This window comes from Ursus americanus, chromosome 3, assembly GCF_024610735.1.
Source record: "Ursus americanus isolate L20-20 chromosome 3, mUrsAme1.1.p, whole genome shotgun sequence".
Taxonomy (NCBI): Eukaryota; Metazoa; Chordata; class Mammalia; order Carnivora; family Ursidae; genus Ursus; species Ursus americanus.
Window position 1 is genome coordinate 22,636,076 of NC_142129.1, and position 21,752 is coordinate 22,657,827.

General features: G+C 39.0%; 1 protein-coding gene across 5 annotated transcripts in view; it reads right to left on the bottom strand.

Moving 5' to 3' along the window:
- The window catches only part of AHCYL2 (adenosylhomocysteinase like 2), a 160,765-nt gene that overhangs the window by 8,764 nt on the left and 130,249 nt on the right, over positions 1-21,752 (bottom strand). For all 5 annotated transcript variants that reach the window (XM_045792663.2, XM_045792662.2, XM_087860834.1 and 2 more), the window contains exons 5-12: positions 18,152-18,254; positions 16,663-16,757; positions 13,945-14,051; positions 12,536-12,652; positions 9,739-9,802; positions 9,169-9,257; positions 6,399-6,469; positions 4,211-4,305 (exon numbers count right to left, since the gene is read on the bottom strand). In XM_045792663.2, the coding sequence (XP_045648619.2) occupies positions 4,211-4,305; positions 6,399-6,469; positions 9,169-9,257; positions 9,739-9,802; positions 12,536-12,652; positions 13,945-14,051; positions 16,663-16,757; positions 18,152-18,254 (741 nt within the window). The remainder of the gene's footprint in view (positions 1-4,210; positions 4,306-6,398; positions 6,470-9,168; positions 9,258-9,738; positions 9,803-12,535; positions 12,653-13,944; positions 14,052-16,662; positions 16,758-18,151; positions 18,255-21,752) is intronic.

Here is a 21,752-nt window from a genome sequence, read left to right on the forward strand (position 1 = left end):
CAATCTCGGTGATTGGGAGTTAAGAGGTGACATCATGATAAAAGGAGTCTCCTGTCTTAGGAAGTCTTCCCTGGGAGAAGAAGATATGGTGCAATCAAGGAAAGGAGACTTCTTATGAACATCATAAAATGATCAGTGCTTTGTTGAGGTAGTGTGCTGGAGCACTGGATTGGCTGCGGTGCTAGCAAAAGACCTGAGGGTCAGTTAAAACAGGGTTTGAAGAGAAACTAAGTTACATTATCTCTAGCACTGTCCAGGCAGCTCCATAACCTAGTACATTTATCAGACAGTTACACTCCTTGAGCGAAGGATTTCCTATGATCAGCACAGCTTTATAAGAATTTCTCTTAAAGGGGGTGCCTGGGTGGCTCGGTCAGTTAAGCGTCCAACACTTGATTTTGGCTCAGGTCATGATCTCAGGGTCGTGAGATTGAGCCCTGCATCCAGCTTCACACGGAGTCTGCTTGAGATTCTTTCTCCCTCTCCATCTGCCCCTCCCCCTGCACACGTACTCTCTCTCAAATAAATAAATAAATCTTAAAAAAAAATTATCTTAAAAACATCCCAATGTCTTTTCTGTTGATTTATAATCACTAAGCAATCTACCAGGAAAAAATGTTCCTTATGGAGACAATGTTCCCAAACAAGATGTACATCTCACTGTAAATTATTAGCTTGCACAAATTGGTATTATATGATTTTGCACAGTGAATATCAATTTTTTCAGAGAGAACAACTGTGGTTCTAGTCCTGCAAAGTGCAGAGTCAATAGCAAGTCCCAGGTTCTAATTCTTTTGCTGGCAAAAACTTTTAAAGTATGCATACATAATGGTTTAGCCACTTGAATTGTGAAGCTTACAATCACACTGGCCATCTATGTGATGCATATGGGTAAGCAGGTCTGTTTTCAAGAGAAAAGGAAACATGTGAAAGAAAGCCATGGCCAAAAGGCAGCTAAGAGCACAATCCCTATCATAAGTTCCCTAAGTATTCATAGCATTACTATCTCTCAGGAAAAAAATGCAGTTTTCTAAATGACCAACTCTTTTGATGAGATATTCCTTCCTAGAAATGCAACAGTCAACATCTCAAAGTTAGGGAAAACTATAAATTCACACACACACACACACACACACACACACACACACACACAGATCCTAAAAACTAAAAACCCTTACATTTTTGGTTGCTAAAAATATCTGGAAAATTTACTGAATCATTCTCCTTCACTGTTTCAGAGATAACTCATAGAGACTTACTTCTTTTTTCACTCTCTAAATCCAAGCCATTTAGCAAATCCCAATTGTCCTACCTTCACAATACATCACCTCCACTGCTTACCCATGTCATCTGAGCTACCACCTTCTATCACTGGAAATACTGAGAGAGCCTCCTCTTATTGTCCCTATCACTACTCAAGCTCCAAAAGTGTTTTCTTTATACCACAGCCAGAGCAATCTGTTAAATCAGATTTTTGTCAGTCACCTGGTCAAAACTTTCCCATTGGAATGGCTTCCCTTTTTTTTTTTTTAAATTAATCTCTGCGCCCAACGTGGGGCTCAAACTCATGACCAAGATCAAGAGTTGCATACTTTACTGACTGAGCCAGCCAGGCGCCCATGGAATGGCTTCCAACAGCTTCCCTTGTACCCAGAATAAAATCTGAAGTCCTTATTGTGGCCTACGAAGATCTACATAACCCACTACCCTCCTTCAGTTGCTCCTTATTCTCATCCCTGTGTCCATTCTGCTCCTGCCACAATGGCCTCCTTCCTGTTGCTCAAGCATCAAGCACGTTTCCACCTCAACGTCTTTTTCACGCCATTCTCTCTGAATAGAAATGCTCGGATGGCTTATTCCTTCAATTCAGTCAGGTTTTTGTTCAAATGTTATCGCCTCAAAGAGACTTTCCTTGATCACCTTAACTAAAATATCATCCTCAATGTTCCCACCTTGCTGTTCTTCTTCAATACTAGGCCCTAACTGATGAAACTGTCTGTTTGTTTATCGTCTGCGTCCTGGACTAGAATATAAGTGCCGCAAGAGCAGGGATGTTCTTCACTATTTCTTCAGCCAATAAATACTCAGCACAGAACAGAGCAATTATTCAATACAAATTAAATATGAACATAAATATGAATGAACATTCTGGCTGCAGTTATTAGTTGAGTTTGCTATTTCCTTAAATTTCATTTTCTATTCCCCTGTGACATTATCATCAAAGGTTGAGTAACTTAACTTTTCCAAAGCCCTTCTGAGCCTCTCCCTTTCTGGACCATTTAGTTTAGTCATATACCTTCTGCTAAGAAGAGCACAAAGAGAATTGAGACATGGCCCTTGGCTAGTGTCAGTGCCAGTTACCGGGAGCTACCTAGCAATACCTGCAAAACCAGGTCTAGTACCAACACAGCAGCCAGGGTGATCCTTTTTCTTTTAAAATGAAAGTCATCCTTTTAAAATAGAAGTCAGATTATTACAAATATGACAACGGCACCCTATTTCTCTCAGAATAGAATCAGGAGTTCTTACAATGGCCTATGAGACCTCATAAGATCTGGCCCATTCCTTCTTTGACCTTATCTTCCACTTTCCCTGCCCCATGCTCATTCTGCTCCAACCACACTGGCCTCCTTGTTGATCCTCAGACAGACTAGGCACACTCCTGCCTCAGGGCATTTGCTCTGGCTGCTCACAAAATGTTCTTCACCTAAAAATCTACATGGCTACTCAAGCTCCTCTAAAATGTAAGCTCTATGAGGGCAGGAATTTCTGCCTGTTTTGTTCACTGACTCCAAGTATCTAGAACAGCACTTGGCATATAGCAATCACACAGTAAATATTTATGATTGAAGGTAGTCTCCTGGCCTTTATCCTGAGAAATTACTTATATCTGGATTGCTTTAGGGGAGAGACTACCATCACAATTTGAAGCTTACCTAGAAATCATGAGATGGTAATAGTACAATGTACAGGAAAACAAAACAAAACAAAAACTGGAGTAGAAGACAAAACACCTGAATTTTGTGCTCCAATTTCATTTTTGTATCAATGTATATGACTGAACAATGGACTTCAGTTCTTCGTTTTCCAACTGAAAATCAGGGATAAGAATAATGCCTTGTGGGATAGTCAAGAAGATAAAATGAGATAGAGTAAAAATATAAAAATTACATGATTACATTTGGAATTGTTTTTATTTAAGATCTGGAGGGTTTAGGAGAGAAAAGTCCTTCCCCTTTCCCTTACTTAAAGATTTCTCTTTAGATACCAGAGCATGACTACTTTCCTTAAGCTCTTCCCATCTGGGGACTCTCTGGGCAGATTAATTCAGAAAAGGACAATCACGTGCTAGACAGTTTTAGAAATATTAATATCTTTGATTATTTAGTAAAAGGGCAGTATGGCACATAAGTGAAACTTAACAACAACAACAAAAAAGAACGATTCAGTATTTAAATTTCAATATTGAAAAAAGAAATTATTCATTATAAGCAAAATAACCTGATAAGACAAGAGTAACGGAGCCACGTCACTCAGAAACCTCAAGAGTAGAAATAGGGTTTGCTATGTTGTTTTTCCAGCTATTTTTAATAACAGAAGAATAGAGCAGAGTTAAAAAGAGAAACCATTTAAAATAGATATTATCCAACCGACTCTCAGTATATCAACTGATCCTTACCTGGCAGTGCTGAAGCTCAACCAGAGCAGCCCTCAGGGCAGATGAAAGCATGCTTTGCTTGAGCCATTTACCCAGAGAGAAACAGAGTTGTGCCAGAAAAATGCCATAAAAATTTAAAACCAGAGTCAAAATCACACTGAGAAATACTTTGGTAAGTCTGAAAAGAAATAAATAACACCTCTATTAACTATTACTTGGGCGACGTAGTAGGACCAAGTGTTATGTTGGATTGGATAATTTCAGGGTGAATATAATCAAACTAGAGAATGAAAGCGAGAGATAAAATGGCTTACAGTGTAAGTAGGTATCAAGCTTGAGTGGAAGAAAATAATCATTTGAAATGATTGAGATGAAGAAGCTTTATGGTATCCACAAGCACAGGTCAGAGGGCTAGTAAGTGAACAGACTGTGGACAGCTCTGCTCGGATAGCCGTTTATAGGATGGCTGGTGACTCCTCTCTTTCCTCTTCCAGTTTATATTTCTTGGGAAGGAGAGAAAAAAAGCCCCCATAATGAGTTACTTAATCTTACCACGTCAATCTCCGTGTTGGAATGTCCCATGTTACAAACGATGCAGCTATTCTTCATACGGTCCAAGTGCTCTCTGGTTACCACATTCTTGTTACCTTAAAAATAGAAGAGATATCCGTATGAAAAGAAATGAAGTTGGACCCCTATCTCACACCATATGTGAAATCTAACTTGACCTAAATGTAAGAGCTAAAACTATAAAACTCTTAGTAGAACATAGGAATAAATCTTTGTGGTCTTGGGTTAGGCAATGGTTTCTTAGATATAACACCTAAAGCACAAGCAACCAAAGAAAAAATAAACTTGTGCTGCAAATGATATCATCAAGAAAGTGAAAAGACAACCCACGAATGGGATAAAATATTTGCAAATTACATAACTGATAAGGGACTTGTATCCAAAATTTATAAAGAACTCTTACAACTCAATAATAAAAAGGCAAATAACCCAATTTAAAAATAAGCAAAGGATCTGAATAGACATTTCTCAAAAGAAGAAGTACAAAAGAAGATGTGCCAATATGCACATGAAAAGATGTTCAACATTATTAGTCATTAGGGAAATGCAAATCAAAATCACAACGAGGGGTGACTGGCTCAGTCAGTGGAGCGTGTGACTCTTGATCTTGGGGTTGTGAGTTTGAACCCCATATTGGGTGTAGAGATAACCTGGATAAAATTTTTAAAAAACAAAACCACAATGAAACACCCTTTCACACCTACTAGGATGGCAATAATAAAAAAAGACAATGACAAGTGTTGGCGAGGATGTGGAGAAATTGTAACCCCTATGCATTCTTGGTGGGATTGTAAAATGGTGCCGTCTATTTGGAAAAGCTTGGCTATTCCTCAAAATATTATAAGTAGAGTTATCATCATATGATGTAGCAATTCCTAGGTATATATAGGTAGGTAAATATTCACGAGGATGGAAAACATGTTTGCAGAAAAACACTATACACAATGTTCATAGCAACATTATTCAAAATAGCCAAAAAGCAAAAACAACCCAAGTGTCCAGCAACCAATGAATTGATAAACAAAATGTGGTATATCCTTAAAATGAAATATAATTCAGCAATAAAAAGGCATGAAAATATCAACACATACTTCCATATGGATGAATCTCGAAAACACTATGCTAAGTAAAAAAAGCCAGTCACAAAAGACCACATACTGTATGATTCCATTGATATGAAATAGGCAAATCTATAGAAACAGAGAAATTAACTGTTGTGTAGGGCTGGAGAAAGGTAAAGTGAAAGAATGAGGACTGACCGCTAGTGGTATGGGACTTCTTTTTTGGGGTGATGAAGTTTCTGGAATCAGACATTGTACAACTTCACTAAAAACCACTGAACCATATACTTCAAAAGGCTAAATTTTATGGTATGTGACTTATATCTCAATAAAAAAATTAGATTGTGGTGATGGTTGTGAATTTGCTAGAAAATACTGAATTGTACACTTAAAATGAGTGAAATGTATGGTTTGTGAATCACATCTCAATAAAGCTGTATAAAAAAAGACACGAGGGGGTTGATGTGAAGCAAGAACAGTTTCTTATGGTCCCTCTTCTCTGCCCCCATCTCACCCCAAGGCTACAAATATATTTTTATTCTTAAATATTCTGATTTGCCTCCTCTAAAATATAATTACAAATAAAAACCAGTGTTCTAGCAGTTTATGTTCCCACCATAAAGACAAAGTATCTCAGTCAAGGAAACTAGCCATTTCTGCATAGTCCTCCCCAAAACTCTAATTTCCCTCTTTGGGAATTAATACAACTACCTTTCCCACTTTCTCTAACTATGAATTTTGCTCTAGGTCTGCTTTACAGAGACTAGGGAGAAATATATATTACGTTTGGAGGTAAAATAAAAAAGCAAATGTACAAATATAAAATCTGGTTTCCCAAATAAAATTTATCTCTCGTCATCTCCTTGGTAGTTGAGATGGATGGAGATACAGAACAGTTAAAGAGAAACTTTCCTCTAGGGATGACTGAGATGGTACATACATTTGATCAGAGTTCTAAAGAGGTGGGAAGAACGTGAAAGATCGACTGGTTGTAGACCTCTGTATCTGGCTTTTCAAGTTTGGTTTATTCAGAACATTTTCAGTCATTTTTCACTTGTTCCATGAAAGCATTCCCAAGTGCCACCCCATTGTACGTGTCAAAATCATACCTGTACAGGTAATAACAATATCCACTTGCCGGATGACCTCATTTAATTTCACCAGTCGAAATCCATCCATACTGTAATAATAAAGCACAATCAATTAACCTGAAAATAGGCAGTTGGGAGCCTTTTGCCACAGAACCTCAAAAGCTATTACCAAGTTCCTTCGGTACCTACACTGTCACCTCTTGATATAGCCAGATTATTCTTAGCAGTGAAAAATTCAAACCACCTCCTTAGTTCATACAGGGCAGAAATAAAGGTTTCTTTGCATCCCTGCAACTTAATTCTTCCTGAAAATAGAGACCAGGGATTACCATGAGATTCCCAAACTGAGTTTCTAGAAAGTGCAATTTAGCCATTGAATCTTATTCCATTGAAACTACTTTCCCAAGATCATCAACGATCTTCTGGATACAAAAACAAAACAAAACAAAACAAAAACCTCCAAAAAACAAACAAAAAGCCCCTTAAGACTCTTACATCACTTAATTTCCTACATTAAACATTGTTTACCTTCTTAAAACTATACCCCTTGGAGTCCATGATACTGTTCTCTCCTGGTTTTCCTCCTACTTTTCTGATAGTTCCTTTTCAATCTTACTCAATCTTTAAACGTTGGTACTCTGTAGAGTTCTGCCCTGACTCTTTTCTTTATTCTTTCAGTATTTGTCCATACCCTTCCCTTGGCTGCAAATGACTCTTCTTAGTGGCTGATCTGTACAAATATATCCTTAGGTTAGATCTCTGTGAAGCTTCAGAGCGTGGATCAAATTATCTACCGGAGAGCTTCTCCTGGATGTTCCACAAGAATCTCAAATTTATTGGGCTTGAAAAAAAAACCTCATTATCTTCTCTGTACTCCTCAAATCTATTTCTTTTACATTTTCTACCTTGATCAATAGCACTACTGTCCACCCAACTGTATGAGCCAGATAAACTAGAGTGTCCTAGCCTACTGCCTCTCCCTAATTGAAGTTGTCACCAAATCTGGCTGTTTTCCTTAATTGTTTAAAATCTCTTGAATTGGTCCCCTCCTCTCCATATATGCTGGTCTTGTGTATGTTCAGGTCTTATTACCTCTTGCCTGGATTCCTACAGTAGCCCCTGGCGCGATCTCATGTCTCTCTAATTTACGTTGCAGAGTACTTTCCCTACGTGCAACTTAGATCACGTCACTTCCTTGCTTAAAACACTTCAGTGAGATGGCCTGTTCTCAGGATAAGACCTAAATATTTATGCAGATACATGATTATATTCACATATGATTCCTACCTTAGATATTACCACTCCCCCAAATTTATCGTCTCTGCCAGCTACATTAAAGTATTTCCATCTTCTTAAATGTGCCATGCTCTCTCCTTCCTCAGTGACTATGCTCCTTGTGACATGTTCCTTGTACCTGGCGTTTACTTCCAAACTAAGAAATGACTTACACAAGTTTCAAGACTCAGCTTTGCTCTTTAGTTAGATATTTCTCCTTTGGCTCCTACAGAAGCATGTACGGTTTACCACCATCACAGCACTTATTCCACTCACAGCGGTTATTTGTGTGTTTCTAAAAGCAGGACCTTACCTCATTCATATATTCATCTTATTCATCCTAAGCACAGAGCACAGTACCTATTATACAGTAAGTGATCAGTTCATGTCTATGAGACCATCTGAATCGGTGTCTCAACCAGTATTAAAACATGTTAATAAACCCTGACTCAGAGAAAGCCAACAACTCTATTGGGGAAATTTGTGGTTTATGGCTGGGATGTGTGAGGAGTAGAAAGTAGGGGAAATGGGTATAGCAAAATCTTTATGCTATGCCTTACTCTACCCTGGGTACCTTCCCCTGGAGGGTTAAGGGTAAAGATTGGGTGGGTTATGGAGGCTATAGACCCTGGAGCTGTGCAATAGTTTTCAGGAACAGTGGTATTTCCATCCTGCTGAGGATGGCAAGAGGCAATTTTAATAATACCTACCATTTAGTGAGCATTTATTATGTGACAGCAGTTCTATACTTTATAGAATTATATATTTATTATATAATATATAATCATATGTAATACTTATGTAATTATTTTACTGAACTTTTGCAACTCTTTGAGGCAGGCATCATTAGCCATACTTTATGGATGAGACAGGAACTATTTTTTAACCTTTAATTTTGAAATAATTTCAAACTTAAGAATTACAAAAATAGTACAAACTCCCCTATGCCCTTCATTCAGAGACAGCAGATTTTATTTGGATTTGCCTGATGTTTCCTCCTGACGAGACTCAGGTTATACATTTAGGGGAAGAATATCACAGAAGTGTTCTTTTTAGTGCATCAAATCAGATAGGATCGGATGCCAACTTGTTTCTTTTTTGAGCATTGTTTTCAAAGGGAGAAGGGTTGGGGTGCCTGGGTTGCTCAGCTGGTGGCGCATGCAACTCTTGATCTTGGGGTCATGAGTTCAAGCCTCACATTGGACGTAGAGCTGACTTAAGAAAAAAAAAGGCAGGATTATACATGGAGAAGGTAAGGAGCTAATTGTTCTTTGGCTGAAGGCATCCCCTCTTATTATTTCCACAGGAATTCAAAATTTTAGCCTCTCTGATAGTCTCTGCTTTCTCAGAGCAGAGCTCCTTGATCTTTGAAAGAGGGGAGCTTACAGTTAACAGCAGCATCTCTCAGGATCTGGGCACCTCTAAGATAAATTGTGGCATTAACCAGGCCAGTTACAAGATCCCAATAGATGGTGGCACAGAGGAAAAAGCCAGTCTCCTTTTGCATGCTTACCAGGCTTGAAGAGCACAGATGGGGTCGATCTCAGTTACATACACAATAGAGCCCATGGCTTTTAGAGCAGCACAGCACCCCTTCCCCACCTGAAGAGGGGAGAAAGTACACATAATAAGGAAAGTCAGTGAGAAAACCATCTCTCAAAGCTTCTGGTAAACTACTCCATTTTCCGCCCCCAAAAGGAATTTCACTGAATAGATTCATGCTTGGGGAAAAACAAGAAAAAACAAATAAATGAATGCAGTTCATCAACAAACTCCTAGCCCCTGTTTAGCACATGCATGTACATAAGAACACCCACACTCACGATTTATAATCAAAACACAAGCTAAGAGAACATCACAAACAGTGCACTGGAACAAGTCAGAAAATCAACTTAAGAAAAAATGGCAACAATGCAAAGGGAAAAAGAAAGATTGTACTTTAACCAGAGGGTCTCGAAAGTTACTTTTTTCCCCATCTAGAGTGGTGAGTGAATGTATTCTCATGTCCATTACATAAAAGATTCTGGTATATTTCACCAAAATCACACTTGATACACATCGTAGGTGAAAGGTTATGCTTTACCTCTCCGTAGCCACAGACCACCACCTGCTTTCCACCAAACATCATGTCTGTTGTTCTTTTAAGTCTAGGGGAAGAAAAACCATTAAATCAGAAAAATCTTCTCTCGTTTCTCCTTTAAGATTAGACTGGGTCCCTGTGTTTTTATGTTTGTTTGCTTGTTCCATTCTGAAAGAAAGCCTGGCTTCTACGCTATCTAATGACTAGAAAGAACGGCTGAATAAAATATGTATTTTCTCACTGCATACTATCCGATCAATTCCAGCTATAGGAGAGGGTTTTTTTTTTTTTTCTTTTTTCCTCGTCTTGGGAGTGGGGCAGAAGGGAAGAAGCCATAGACTGCAAAGTAACTTTTAAACAAAAAGCAATATACATTTATTACATAATTTTTGGAAATAAAAGAAGAAAATAAAAATAACATTTTTTATTTAGGAGACAAAGCTCTAGCTTAATGGAAACATTATTGGAGCTTATTGAATGAGACAGGAACGTAGAAGGTAACCCTGATAAATGAGTGCTACATTGAGCAGCGTCAGAAGGGTCAACAGGTCCCTCATTAATTCCACACAGAGGGAATGGGCGGCTACAGGGAGAAGAGCTTGGAAATGCACTAATACCGACTGCACGAGATGGTGAGCTTTCTGGGGCTGATTCTTTCTCAGACATGCTCTATTTCTTTGTCTCTGATGCTCTATGAAGCTAGAATACATGTCCGTATCGTTTTTAGAGTCTCTTGGAAGAACTTGCAGGAGTAGGTTCTGGTTTCTCTTTGGGTTCAGCCAGTGTCCCTTCTCTAGGAATCCCTCACTAGGCAGAAGAAAGTTTTCAACTAAAACTAGCTGAGATAGACAGTTCCTACAAACATTTGTGCCTCTTTCTATTCACTTCTCTGTTTATCCCTCCTATTGAAAACGGTCTATAAAAGTGGGAATGCTTTTAATGATTTGACAGCTCCTCAATGGGAACTGGTACAACTCCATGAGCCCCAATGAAACTCAATAAATATCAAATATCACTCAGCCATTAAAAAGAATGAAATCTTGCCATTTTCAATGACATGGATGGAGCTGAGGAGCATAATGCTAAATGAAATAAGCCAGTCAGGAAAAAACAAATACCATATGATTTCACTCATATGTGGAATTTAATAAACAAAATAAATGAGCACAGGAAAAAGAGAGAGAGAGACAGATGGAGAGAGACAGAGATGTCTAGAAACAGACTTGTAACTATAGAGAACAAATTGATAGTTACCAGAGGGAAGATGGGTGAAACGGGTAATGGGAATTAAGGAATGCACTTGTGACGAATACCAAGTGATGTATGGAATTGCTGAATCACTATACGGTACACCTGAAACTAATGTAACAGTGTATGTGAACATAAATAAATAAATAAATAAATAAATAAATAAATAAATAAAATTTTAAAAATATATCAATTAAGTGCAGTGGCATTTCTTGTTGCATGAAGAGAGTAAGTCTAGCTGGGCTGCTATCATACTCAAAAGTCATGGTTTAGGAGAATGGTCCTGGAATGGTTATCACAGCAAAAAAAAAAAAAAAATCAATAGATTATATTTATGAGCCTCCTTTGCTTTACTCTTGAGCTTTTCTGCCTCTCTTCCCCAAGGAATATCAGGTGTAAAGCTATTCATCAAAGCTATTCACGTAAGCTGTAACACTTTCATGTAGCCAAAACAAGGGACAGTCTATAAACAGACTGATGGATTGAGAATTCATTTAAATGTCCAATCTATTTGATAATACTATTGACTCTATAGAAATAATAATTATCAGTAAGTTGAATTTGCATTGAATATCTGCCCCTCTCCAAAAAGATTTTAAAGCAAAAAGCTTCCCCTAAGATCAAACTCAATCCAGAACTTAGTGTACAGGGTTCTAGAAAGAAGGGCAAGGGAACTAATATTGAACACCAGGTTCTTACCTTATCTCATTTAATCCTCACAATAACTCTATGATGTAGGTCTTACTGTCACCATTTTGCAGATGAGGGAATAGGCGCAGAGAGGTTAAATAACTATTCCAAGACCTAAATGATAGAGCCAACAGTCAAACCAAGCCAGGCCTTCTGGCTCTAACGCCCGTGGTGTTGCAAACTGCCTAGGGTCCAGACTGGTTAGTAATGTGGCCCACAGGCCCTTACTTAGCTTTTCCATTAACCTAAACATGATGGAAACCATTTGGCTTGGGAATATTCTAAATCAACTTAATGGTTTGACATAGGGAGTTACTGAGTCTTCTGAACAAGGATGAAGGAATATCTGGACACAAATGTAGAAACAGAAACTGGGCAGTAGAAGAACATAGTATTTGGTATAGATTTTGTCAGACTTGTAGTTCTTATCGATTTAAAAAACTAGAAATGCCTCTGGGATTGACTCTTTGCTCACCACAACTTTCCAGATGGCCAGAAAATTATATGCTGGCTGGAATTTCAAAACCGGTAACATGACCTAGAACAGGAACGCCAGGAACCTTTTCCCAAATCATCAAGATTCTTAGCTGTTTATGACTTCAGTTACTGACTTGCAGGCCTGATAGGGTCACAGAGTAAAAACTTTGCCACCAATAGACAGAGGCTAGTCTGATTTTTTAAGTGAGATAGATGTGCTTGTCACAGGGATAGCAACAGTAGATCTGGGTTATAAAGTATTGAGGAGGATGTAGTGATAGATCCAAAGGTGCTGCATGAATCATTTCCAGAAACAGCCCAAACCAAAAAACTCAGAACCTCAATTCAATAACTCAAGCTCATTCCAAAGATAATAAAACATTACCCATCTAGAATCGATTCACGGCAACAGTAGAGGTTGTCAAATTTCTGTTTGGTGACCGAGTCATTGACGTTCATGGCTGGAACACACAGCTTCCCAGCCTTGGAGAGCTGGTACAGCCTGCGGATGAGGGAAATCAAGAAGAACACAAAACAATGAGATACTGCAATCTACTGTCAGTTTTATAACAAATTACAGAAATACGTTGATTGTGTAGGCATGAGAGTGTGAGACATGCCACTTCCACCCCATTAGGTGTATATACAGAAATAAAGGCTACCTTTCTCAAGTCTGTAGACAGCTTAGAAATGAAGATCTTAGTTACAAGGCATGTGGGGAAAATCTTTGACCAACTTCTAAATTGTAAGGATCAAAATGTAAAATTTTAAATTGCTTATTAAGTTTATTCCCCTTTTAAATTATACAAAGAATAACTTTAAGTACTATTTCAATCCCACTACTCTAATGCAACAATTTTAACTTTCAAATAGTCTCAATTTTATAATCTTAATACATATACATCCTATAAATATGTGTATCTACATACAGGAGTTTCATTTTAAGTTGACTCAACTAAAAATTAGAACCAGGTGTGGGGCACCTGGGTGGCACAGCAGTCGGCTCAGGGCGTGATCCCGGCGTTATGGGATCGAGCCCCACATCAGGTTCCTCCACTGGGAGCCTGCTTCTTCCTTTCCCACTCCCCCTGCTTGTGTTCCCTCTCTCGCTGGCTGTCTCTATCTCTCTGTCGAATAAATAAATAAAATCTTTAAAAAAAAAATTAGAACCAGGTGTTTTATTTAAAATTCATCCCTTTCTAAGAGTCTGAAGGTATGGTAGATTCAAAAAGATCACAATATGTTGAAGCAGTGATGGTGGCTCATGCAGAACTTACTTCCCTAAAACTTCCATTTCATACTTTCAGTTCTTCATGAGTGAATAGTAGTAAACAGAAATTATTTCAATTTTACTGAGGGAATTACTGCTCATTTGAGAAACAGAACTCTAAATCCTTATTCTCTAAGTAAAAATGTAAGCTCTATGAGGAGCCAAGTTTTTGTCCGTTTTGCCCACCGCTAGATCCATAGCACAGTTCCCAGAAGTTCCTGACTCATTGTAGAAGTTAACTAAATACCTATGGAATGAATGAATTACTCTAAAAAGGACAAGCAGTCATTTCATTTCCATGACTAGAAAACACAAGGACCACACTTGTTCCCTTACCTGTCCCGCACGGCCAATTTTAGGTTTGTTATTTGCATTGTTAAAAAAAAAAAAAAAAGTGTGCAGACTAAGATCTCATCACCTCATAGCAGGTTCCAATTTTTAACATAATGTATTTTATAGGTATGTGATTATCAGAATATATATCTAGGCTGCATAAAACCAGGTATGCCCATGTCAAATCTTACCTATGGACTCCAGTAACACTCTCCTCAACTATTCCCTTGATTTTCTTGAACATATTAGGATACTTCTTATAAATCCAATGAGTAAGATCCCCTCCATCGTCCAATATCTGCAATAATAAGCATCAATAATACATTTATTTCACTGAAGGCTCAGGGCTTCCGCTGTTGCTCTGGCTCTTTTATCCCAATTTCTAACTGCCAATTTACAGATATTTCAAATTTCCCATATGGTTATGCAAAGTTACTTAAAGCCAAAGTAATGACCAGTCATTATCACTGAATTAAAGACAATGAGGGGTAAAAAGCCAATTGTAATTCTCACAGCCGAATGACCTTCCCACTAACACATCTACTGTATCAAAACACACAGCAACGAAATGAGGATGGATTTTCTTACGAACTAATAGCTTCAGTGGTTATCTAGACAACTAGTTCTTGAAGACACTATAGATATTCAGAAAGCCTGACCTTGATATTAGCATATTTCTAGCAGTTACATTCAGGACTTCAAATATATTCAGTCAAGGCTTAGTTTAAATAAAGCCAGCTAATTAGTCTCCCTCCCAGAACAATGGGTTATAAAACTGTATTTGTTAATCCTTCACTTCTTCCAAAGCACAGGCACTCTCCTACCCAAAATATCAGGCAGCACTGAAGGGTTTTGCCTAGCGAAACCTCACACTCTCTATACACCAAATTAAAAATAACCAGGGAACAGTGCAGCATGTAGGTGTGCAAGCATGCCTCTGAACAGCTCATCACTATTTCAGGTTGTGATTAAAGATAACCACAATGCTGTGCCCACTGGAGCTTTCATCAGCAGAGGAAAAGTTTCTGAATTATAAACAAGCTAAAGAAAGACCAGCTTAGAAAGCTCTTAGGCACTACTAGGCTGTGGCACTTCAGCCCTTCGCCTAGCTGTCAGAAATGCTTTGCAGGACTTTCAAAATTATTATACCTGGGAAGTCCCCACAGAACTGAGTTGCTCCCTACTGGCATGCACCCATTTTGCAGTCACATCAAATATCAACTCACTACACGTCCCCAAAATGCCATCCTGGACCCCTGGGTACACAAAATCCCCCACCTCATGTCTACCACCTAATCTTTTTTTGCTTCTACTCTTGCTCCTGATCTCTTTTCTCTGACTCAACTGAAGTTTATTTGAGAGCAGGGATTCAAGGCAAGACTCTCATTAAAATATATTTGCTCCATTCTGTAAGTTAATGCTCCATTTTCTCCCAGTAGAAACCCTCAGAACAGATGCCCTGAGAAATGAAAAGTCTTCTCAGAGTTTCTCTCCCCTTTCTGCATGTATGGAATCCCTCACAGTGTTCTCCCTCGCAGCCTCTGATTCCTAGCCACACGAGAAAATCAGAAATGAAAAAGCCTGAGCAATTGGAAACTCTGTCTTAAGGCCCACTATTCTTGTCCATTTTGCTCTTTTAATGGAGGTATCTAATACAGGCAGGTAGTTGCTATCCCTAATATTTAGTTAATGAACGTAACCCATAATTCTCACTACCATGTTATTCTATTACAGAAATTCTTGCCACCAGGGAATCTTCCTGAGGTTGGAAAACAAGTAAAAGTACTAGATCTTGACAGTATCCCAAGAGGAATGGACTCTATTTTTCTGGGGTGACGATGGTTTTTATCCTTGTCTTATTTTCTTCATCAGCTTTTCCAGCAGTTTGTGCTGGTCCTATAGTCTCTAAATGCAATCCCATGTAGTCCCCATGTTCTCAACTCTAAAATTAATGTTTTATTCCCCGTAGAAACCCCCTGGCATATCTCCTTTAGTTCTGTCGGTCAGACTTCTCCAGTCACTGTAAACTCTATGGGAATGAGCTGACTCATCTCACAGCTGACTCCTCCCTCCCTTTCAGGGTATTAACCCAGCTTCCTCAAACCAGCACGTGGTGCAATGTAACCTGCATCACAGAATCCAGAAAGAGGCTGCTTCTCCCTTTGTGTACCAAGTAAGGGCTACTCTGCAATTTTTAGCAGCAAGCAATAGTTGGACTAGAGCTTCAAGGATTCTCTTTTCAGTTGATTCCCCAATTTCTCCTCTCCTTCATAAGCAAAATGTTTGTGAAATAGGAGTGCTTTATACTTCGTGCAGCTTTTTGCTTCTCTGAGAATCTAATGTGCTATCAGCCTTCAAGGACTTGATCTTTTCAAAATCGAAACAAAAATAAAATGAAGCAAAATAAAAGACTCAAAACTTTTTGCCTAGGCTTCTTTCTTAAAGTGGAGAATAAAGAGAAGATATTTGAACTTGGACTCTCCTCAGGTTTACTATAAATTTAGCCTGTGATTTGAGAGAAAAGCTAAGTACCATAGGAGCTGTGTGTGTATGTGTTTATGTGCATTTTCATTATTGTTGTTGGAGGTGGAGGGGGGTAGGGGATGGTAACTCATTAACCTTGCTTTTGAACCAGCCATGTGTGAATACAGAGCAGTATTTTAATGCTGCTAATGAATATAAATGTTTCTTAAGATCAGGACCAACAATTTTAGCACTTTGAGGCCAAGTGCAATATTCTTAGGGTACCCTAAACATAAGCATCCAGTTCTGCTGGAAGCCCAGATACATCAGACAGAAAAGGAAGCATTTTCCTTCCTTCCTATTGGGACACCTTCTCCCAGGCCATAGCCTCCCGCTCTGTCCCCGCCAGATTCCTCCAGAATTGTGCAAGCAGAGATCTAACCCACCATGTTTGGCTGCCAGCCCTCCACATTCACACATCTATCAATGCACCACCAAAAGTCATCTTCTGACTCTCCTTTCCAGGCAAAGACAGGGAATCCTGAGAAAAGGGAACAAAGAGAAACCATTAAAGCCTGAAAGAATGGTTGCCCCTAAATTTTGACAAGATACTGGTTTTCCCCAATTCCAAATTCTCTCATTTTGCTCAACTCCTTGGATTGACTTTCTTCACTGTCTTCAGCCCCTTCATCCACTTCTTTGTCTTTGGTGGTCATTTTGCTCTTGATACACCAAAAAGGAAAAACAAAAGGGACAAGAGTATGATGGATGCTACAAATAGGACTAAAGGGGAAAAAAGAAGAAATCAGAAATAAGTACTTCCTGATCTAGTCAACTGGAAGTCTCACCATGTCCCAACTACACTTTGATCTTTCTTGCATCTGTACTTTGGTCAACCCACCTTCTTCATCAGGAGAACCTTACACTCTTCTCCATCAGTTAAAATGTTGTCACAGCTCAGGTAAGTTTCATGTTCCTAACGAAGCCTGTTTAACTGCAAGTGGTCTATCATGGAATCTGAACTTTTAAAAGCCGCTTGCTTGTGCGGTAAATGTAGATTTATGATCTGTCGTGGCATTTATCATATATGCCCTTGTATTACCATTATTTATATATGTGTCTTTTCTCCTCAATCACCGTATAAGATTCTTAGGGCAAAGACATGGTCTCGTGTGTTCTTATATTAAACATTTGTTGGAAAAAAAAAAAGAATGTATATGTACAATTCACTGGGCTATCTATTTAATATTTGTGCCCTTTTATATACATTAATAAAAATTTCATAATGAATGAATGTAAATGAAAGAACAAATGAAATACTAAAGTGCTAGCAAAAGGAGAGACACGCATGCACCACAGAACTTTCCCAGCATTTCTTAAGAGCTCTGAAGCAATAAGCATTTGGTACCCTGATCTGTGCTGTGCTGCCACAGAGGGAAGGCAAGAAACTGGCAAAGTCCAAATTTCTTTCTTTTGTCCTTCCTGTGTCAGTAGCGATTGTGATCAAATATTAATCTGCCAGGTCAAGTCCTTTTTTACTGCTGAAGCAGAAACCCAAACATTAAATCAGGGCAAACTGCTGACAAACCAGCAGGACCACAAAAGTATGCCCAAAGCACTTCTTTTCTAATCCATATTACCTTAGACAATGAGCGGTGTTCACTGGTGCTCTAGTATTAGCAAGTCAACGCAAAGCATTAACTAACAAGGGAATATCAGACATAAGGAGATATTTGCCAACTGTAAAACAGAGTTAGCTACATCATATTGAACAAGAGAAGTGCAGAAGTAGAGCAAACACACAAGAATAGGGACCCATTTCCCCCAAGAGGGCTCCTTTAATGTCAATCTCTCTTAAAGATTGATATTGAATCCATGGAACTTTTCAGAGACTTACTTTAGCCAAAGACACAGAAGACAAGCAGAAGATCTTACCACTTTCTGCTAGAGCAGCAGCCACTTCATTGAGAGTGGAATAGATGTTGCAGGCTGCCCAACGGCACTGTGCCCCCAGCGCACCCAGAGTTTCCATAAGCACCTGCATTGAAGAGAAAAGCAGGAGATGAACAAGACTAGCCAAACAACTGGTCAAGGAAATTAAGTTTATATATTTGATAATAAGAAAGTATCAGGGGACTCCTGGGTGCCTCAGTCTGTGAAGCGTCTGCCTTCGGCTCAGGTCATGATCCCAGGGTCCTGGGATCGAGTCCCACATCGGGCTCCCTGCTCAGCGGGGAGTCTGTTCTCCCTCTGCCTGCTGCTCTCCTGCTTGTGCTCTCTTTCTCTCTCCCTCTCTGACAAATAAATAAATAAGATCTTAAAAAGAAAAAGAAAAAGAAAGTATATCAGGAATAACTGAGGCCAGTGACTTTCAAATGGTGCTTTACAGAAATTCTTCAGGATTTTGAGTAGAGGGCAGTGGTAGGGGTAGGCATGGGTGAAGGCTCCAGCTGAGCTCTGTTTTTCTACCTATTTAATATATTTGGGCTTCCTTTTAAGACTTAATTAAGTCAAAGGTTTTAGAGCCAAAACGTTTTTGAGAAATCACCAATTTACAGTTCTGCTTCTTCTGAAGATGTAGAAAGCTGCAAGCAAGCTCCGATCCTAACAAAAGCCAGATAATGTACCATCAAAGAGCTAAGGTTGTAAAGCAACCAAGTGAACTGAACTCCCAAGTGACAAATCCCTTTAAAGAGCAAGGGGACTCGGTTTCACCTCTGACAGAACATGGGAGGAAGATGTGGGTGCCACACATGAAGATAAGAAAAAATGAGCTAGAATTTCAATGAACTAGTAGAGGCTGAGTGTGGGAAAGCATGTCAGTTTGGAATTTCTGACTGCCCGAGGCCCAAGGAGATTTCACACTCACATGCAAGCTCTTTTCCAGGGGCTTCCACCCAGTGCCCACAAGAAAGACTGGGGGCAAGGACCTGATTAGCTATGCTCCAAGACAGGCATGAAACCTAGGCACTTTGCCACACTCTTCTCTCAGAGGAAGCAAAAGCCTTAAGCTGTAGGAAGAGGAGCAGAAATTATGCCTGCCACCAGGGAGCAAGCAAAGATCCACTGGTTCTGGGGAAGAGTGGAAGCAAAAATTCCCTGTTCCTTGGAGAGAAGCAGGAAACCCCCTTGGGCCCAGGACCCTGCACTGATAGAAAGCACAGGCATCCATCAGAGGTAATGCAGGTTCGGTTCCAGACCACCACAATAAAGTGAGTATCACAATAAAGCAAGTCAAATGAATGTTTTGGTTTTCCAGTACACATAAAAGTTATGTTTACACTATACTGTAGTCTATTAAGTGTGCCATAGCACTATGTCTAAAAAAACAATGTACATACTTTAAAAAATACTTTGTTGCTAAAAAATGCTAACTATCACCTGAGCAGGTAATAATCACTGATCTACAGATCACCATAACAAATAATCATGAAAAAGTTTGAAATATTTTTGAGAATTACCAAAACGTGACAGAGAGACATGAAGTGAGCAAATGCTGTTACAAAAATGGCGCTGATTGACTTGCTTGATGCAGGGTTGCCACAAACCTTCCATTTATTTTTTTTAAAAATGCAATTATCCGTGAAGTGCAATAAAACAAGATATGACTGATAAAGATCTGCAACCTCTCCAGGAGAGGCAGGAAAATATCTCCTGCACAAGACCTATCCCAGACACAAGGCAAATTTGGCTGCTACAGAGAGAAGCAGGAACCATGAAGAAGCCCTATCCTCACACAAAGAAAGACTGATGAACTGTTCCAGACCTACCTAAGACTGAAGCTGGAGCAGGAGAGCCAAGAACCCCACTTGCCCTCCCCATGAGCCGAGCTCTAAGAAACAGCAGCCTAGTGCAGCAGGTGGGGCATGCATTTGAAGAGAGAGATGATACCCCTTCCCCCCACCCCTGTGGCAAGCATGTGTAGAAGCAACTGAAAGCTGAGAGTGAAGCCTCAACACCGAGGAGAGCCTTCTGGTAACCTCAAATCACAATGTAACAGCTGCCCACTATGGAAGGAATTTGAAGCCTATGGTGAAGAACAACAGAACTGAAATCCAGCCCAATTCATGACAATAATGGAAACTAACAAATTACCATTCATAACAAAATTTCAAAACACAGAAAAAAAGTGGAATAAACCACTCCCCTCCCCACACCGTTGTCAAGAAATAAAGTATTCAAGAGAACAAGACTCTAAGATGAAATAGATGCTTGATTAGACAGGAACTTTAAATTAGCTACAATTAATAGGTTTACATTAAGGGGTCTAGTGAAAAGATGGATGACATCCATGAACAGATAAGAGAATTTCAGCAGAGAGATGGAAACAATAAAAATAAGTCAAATAGAAATGTCAGAAAAAATTTGCAAAGGTATTAGAGATTACGAATTCTTTCATCAGACTCATCATCAGACTGGGCATATCTGAGGATAGAGTCAGTGAACTTGAAGATAGATCAATAAAAATTACCAAATTGAAATACAGAAAGAAAAAAGAGTGGGAATAAAAATCAGAACAGAGCATCTAAGATCTATGGGACATTATCAAATGGGACATTACCAAATCTAGCATACGTGTAATTGGAGTCCTCGAAGGAGGAGGAGAGAAGAAGACATAAGAAATATATGAAGAGTTAGCAGGTAATTATTTTCCAAAATATGAAATTAAAGAGGACCCCGGAACAATATTTTAATAGCAAAGAACACAGTAGTGTCCAGATCCATTAAAAGGAACCAGGCTCGGGATGCCTTGGTGGCTCAGTTGGTTAAGCATCTGCCTTCAGTTTGGGTCATAATCCCACGGTCCTGGGATCGAGTCCTGCATCAGGCTCCTTGCACAGTGGGGAAGGCTGCTTTTCCCTCTGTTTGCCGCTCCCCCTGCTTGTGTTCTCTCTCTCCCTCTGACAAATAAATAAATAAAATCTTAAAAAGAAAACAACAGGTTTCTTGGAGAAATGACTGATTCTAAGGTTAGGGCAAAGAAAGTACATGATAAGCTTAGATAATCATATACCAGAAGCAACGAAATGCTCAAAGAATGAGAAGGATATGTCAAAAGACAAAGAAGTCACAGAAACAAGATGGAAGGGGCTCCCCTGGGACAAGTTTGGAACAATTTGAGCATCATGATAAATAGTGGTAGTAATGGATTATAATCCACTAAATAAAATAGGAAACAATGATTCATACAAATAAAAGTAAGTAAATAAATGAATAAATTGAAAGCTTGATGACAAATGGGGTATTTACATAGTATCGTATTACTACTTCATGAAATACTTTTTAATTATAAAGGGGGAAAATAACTTCTACAGTGAAAAAGTCTAGCAGACACCACCTCAAGCAAAGGATCAAAATGAACATCTTTTTGACAAATGATAAATCAAGTCTAAATCAACGTGCCACCGGATAAGACTCAATGAAAAAAAATGCAGCATCATTTCCTACCAAAAACGCATAGCCTGAATTTAATAATAAGGAAGCATCAGGAAAAGTGGAATTGAGCACATTCTACAGAATAATTCATCTATAATTT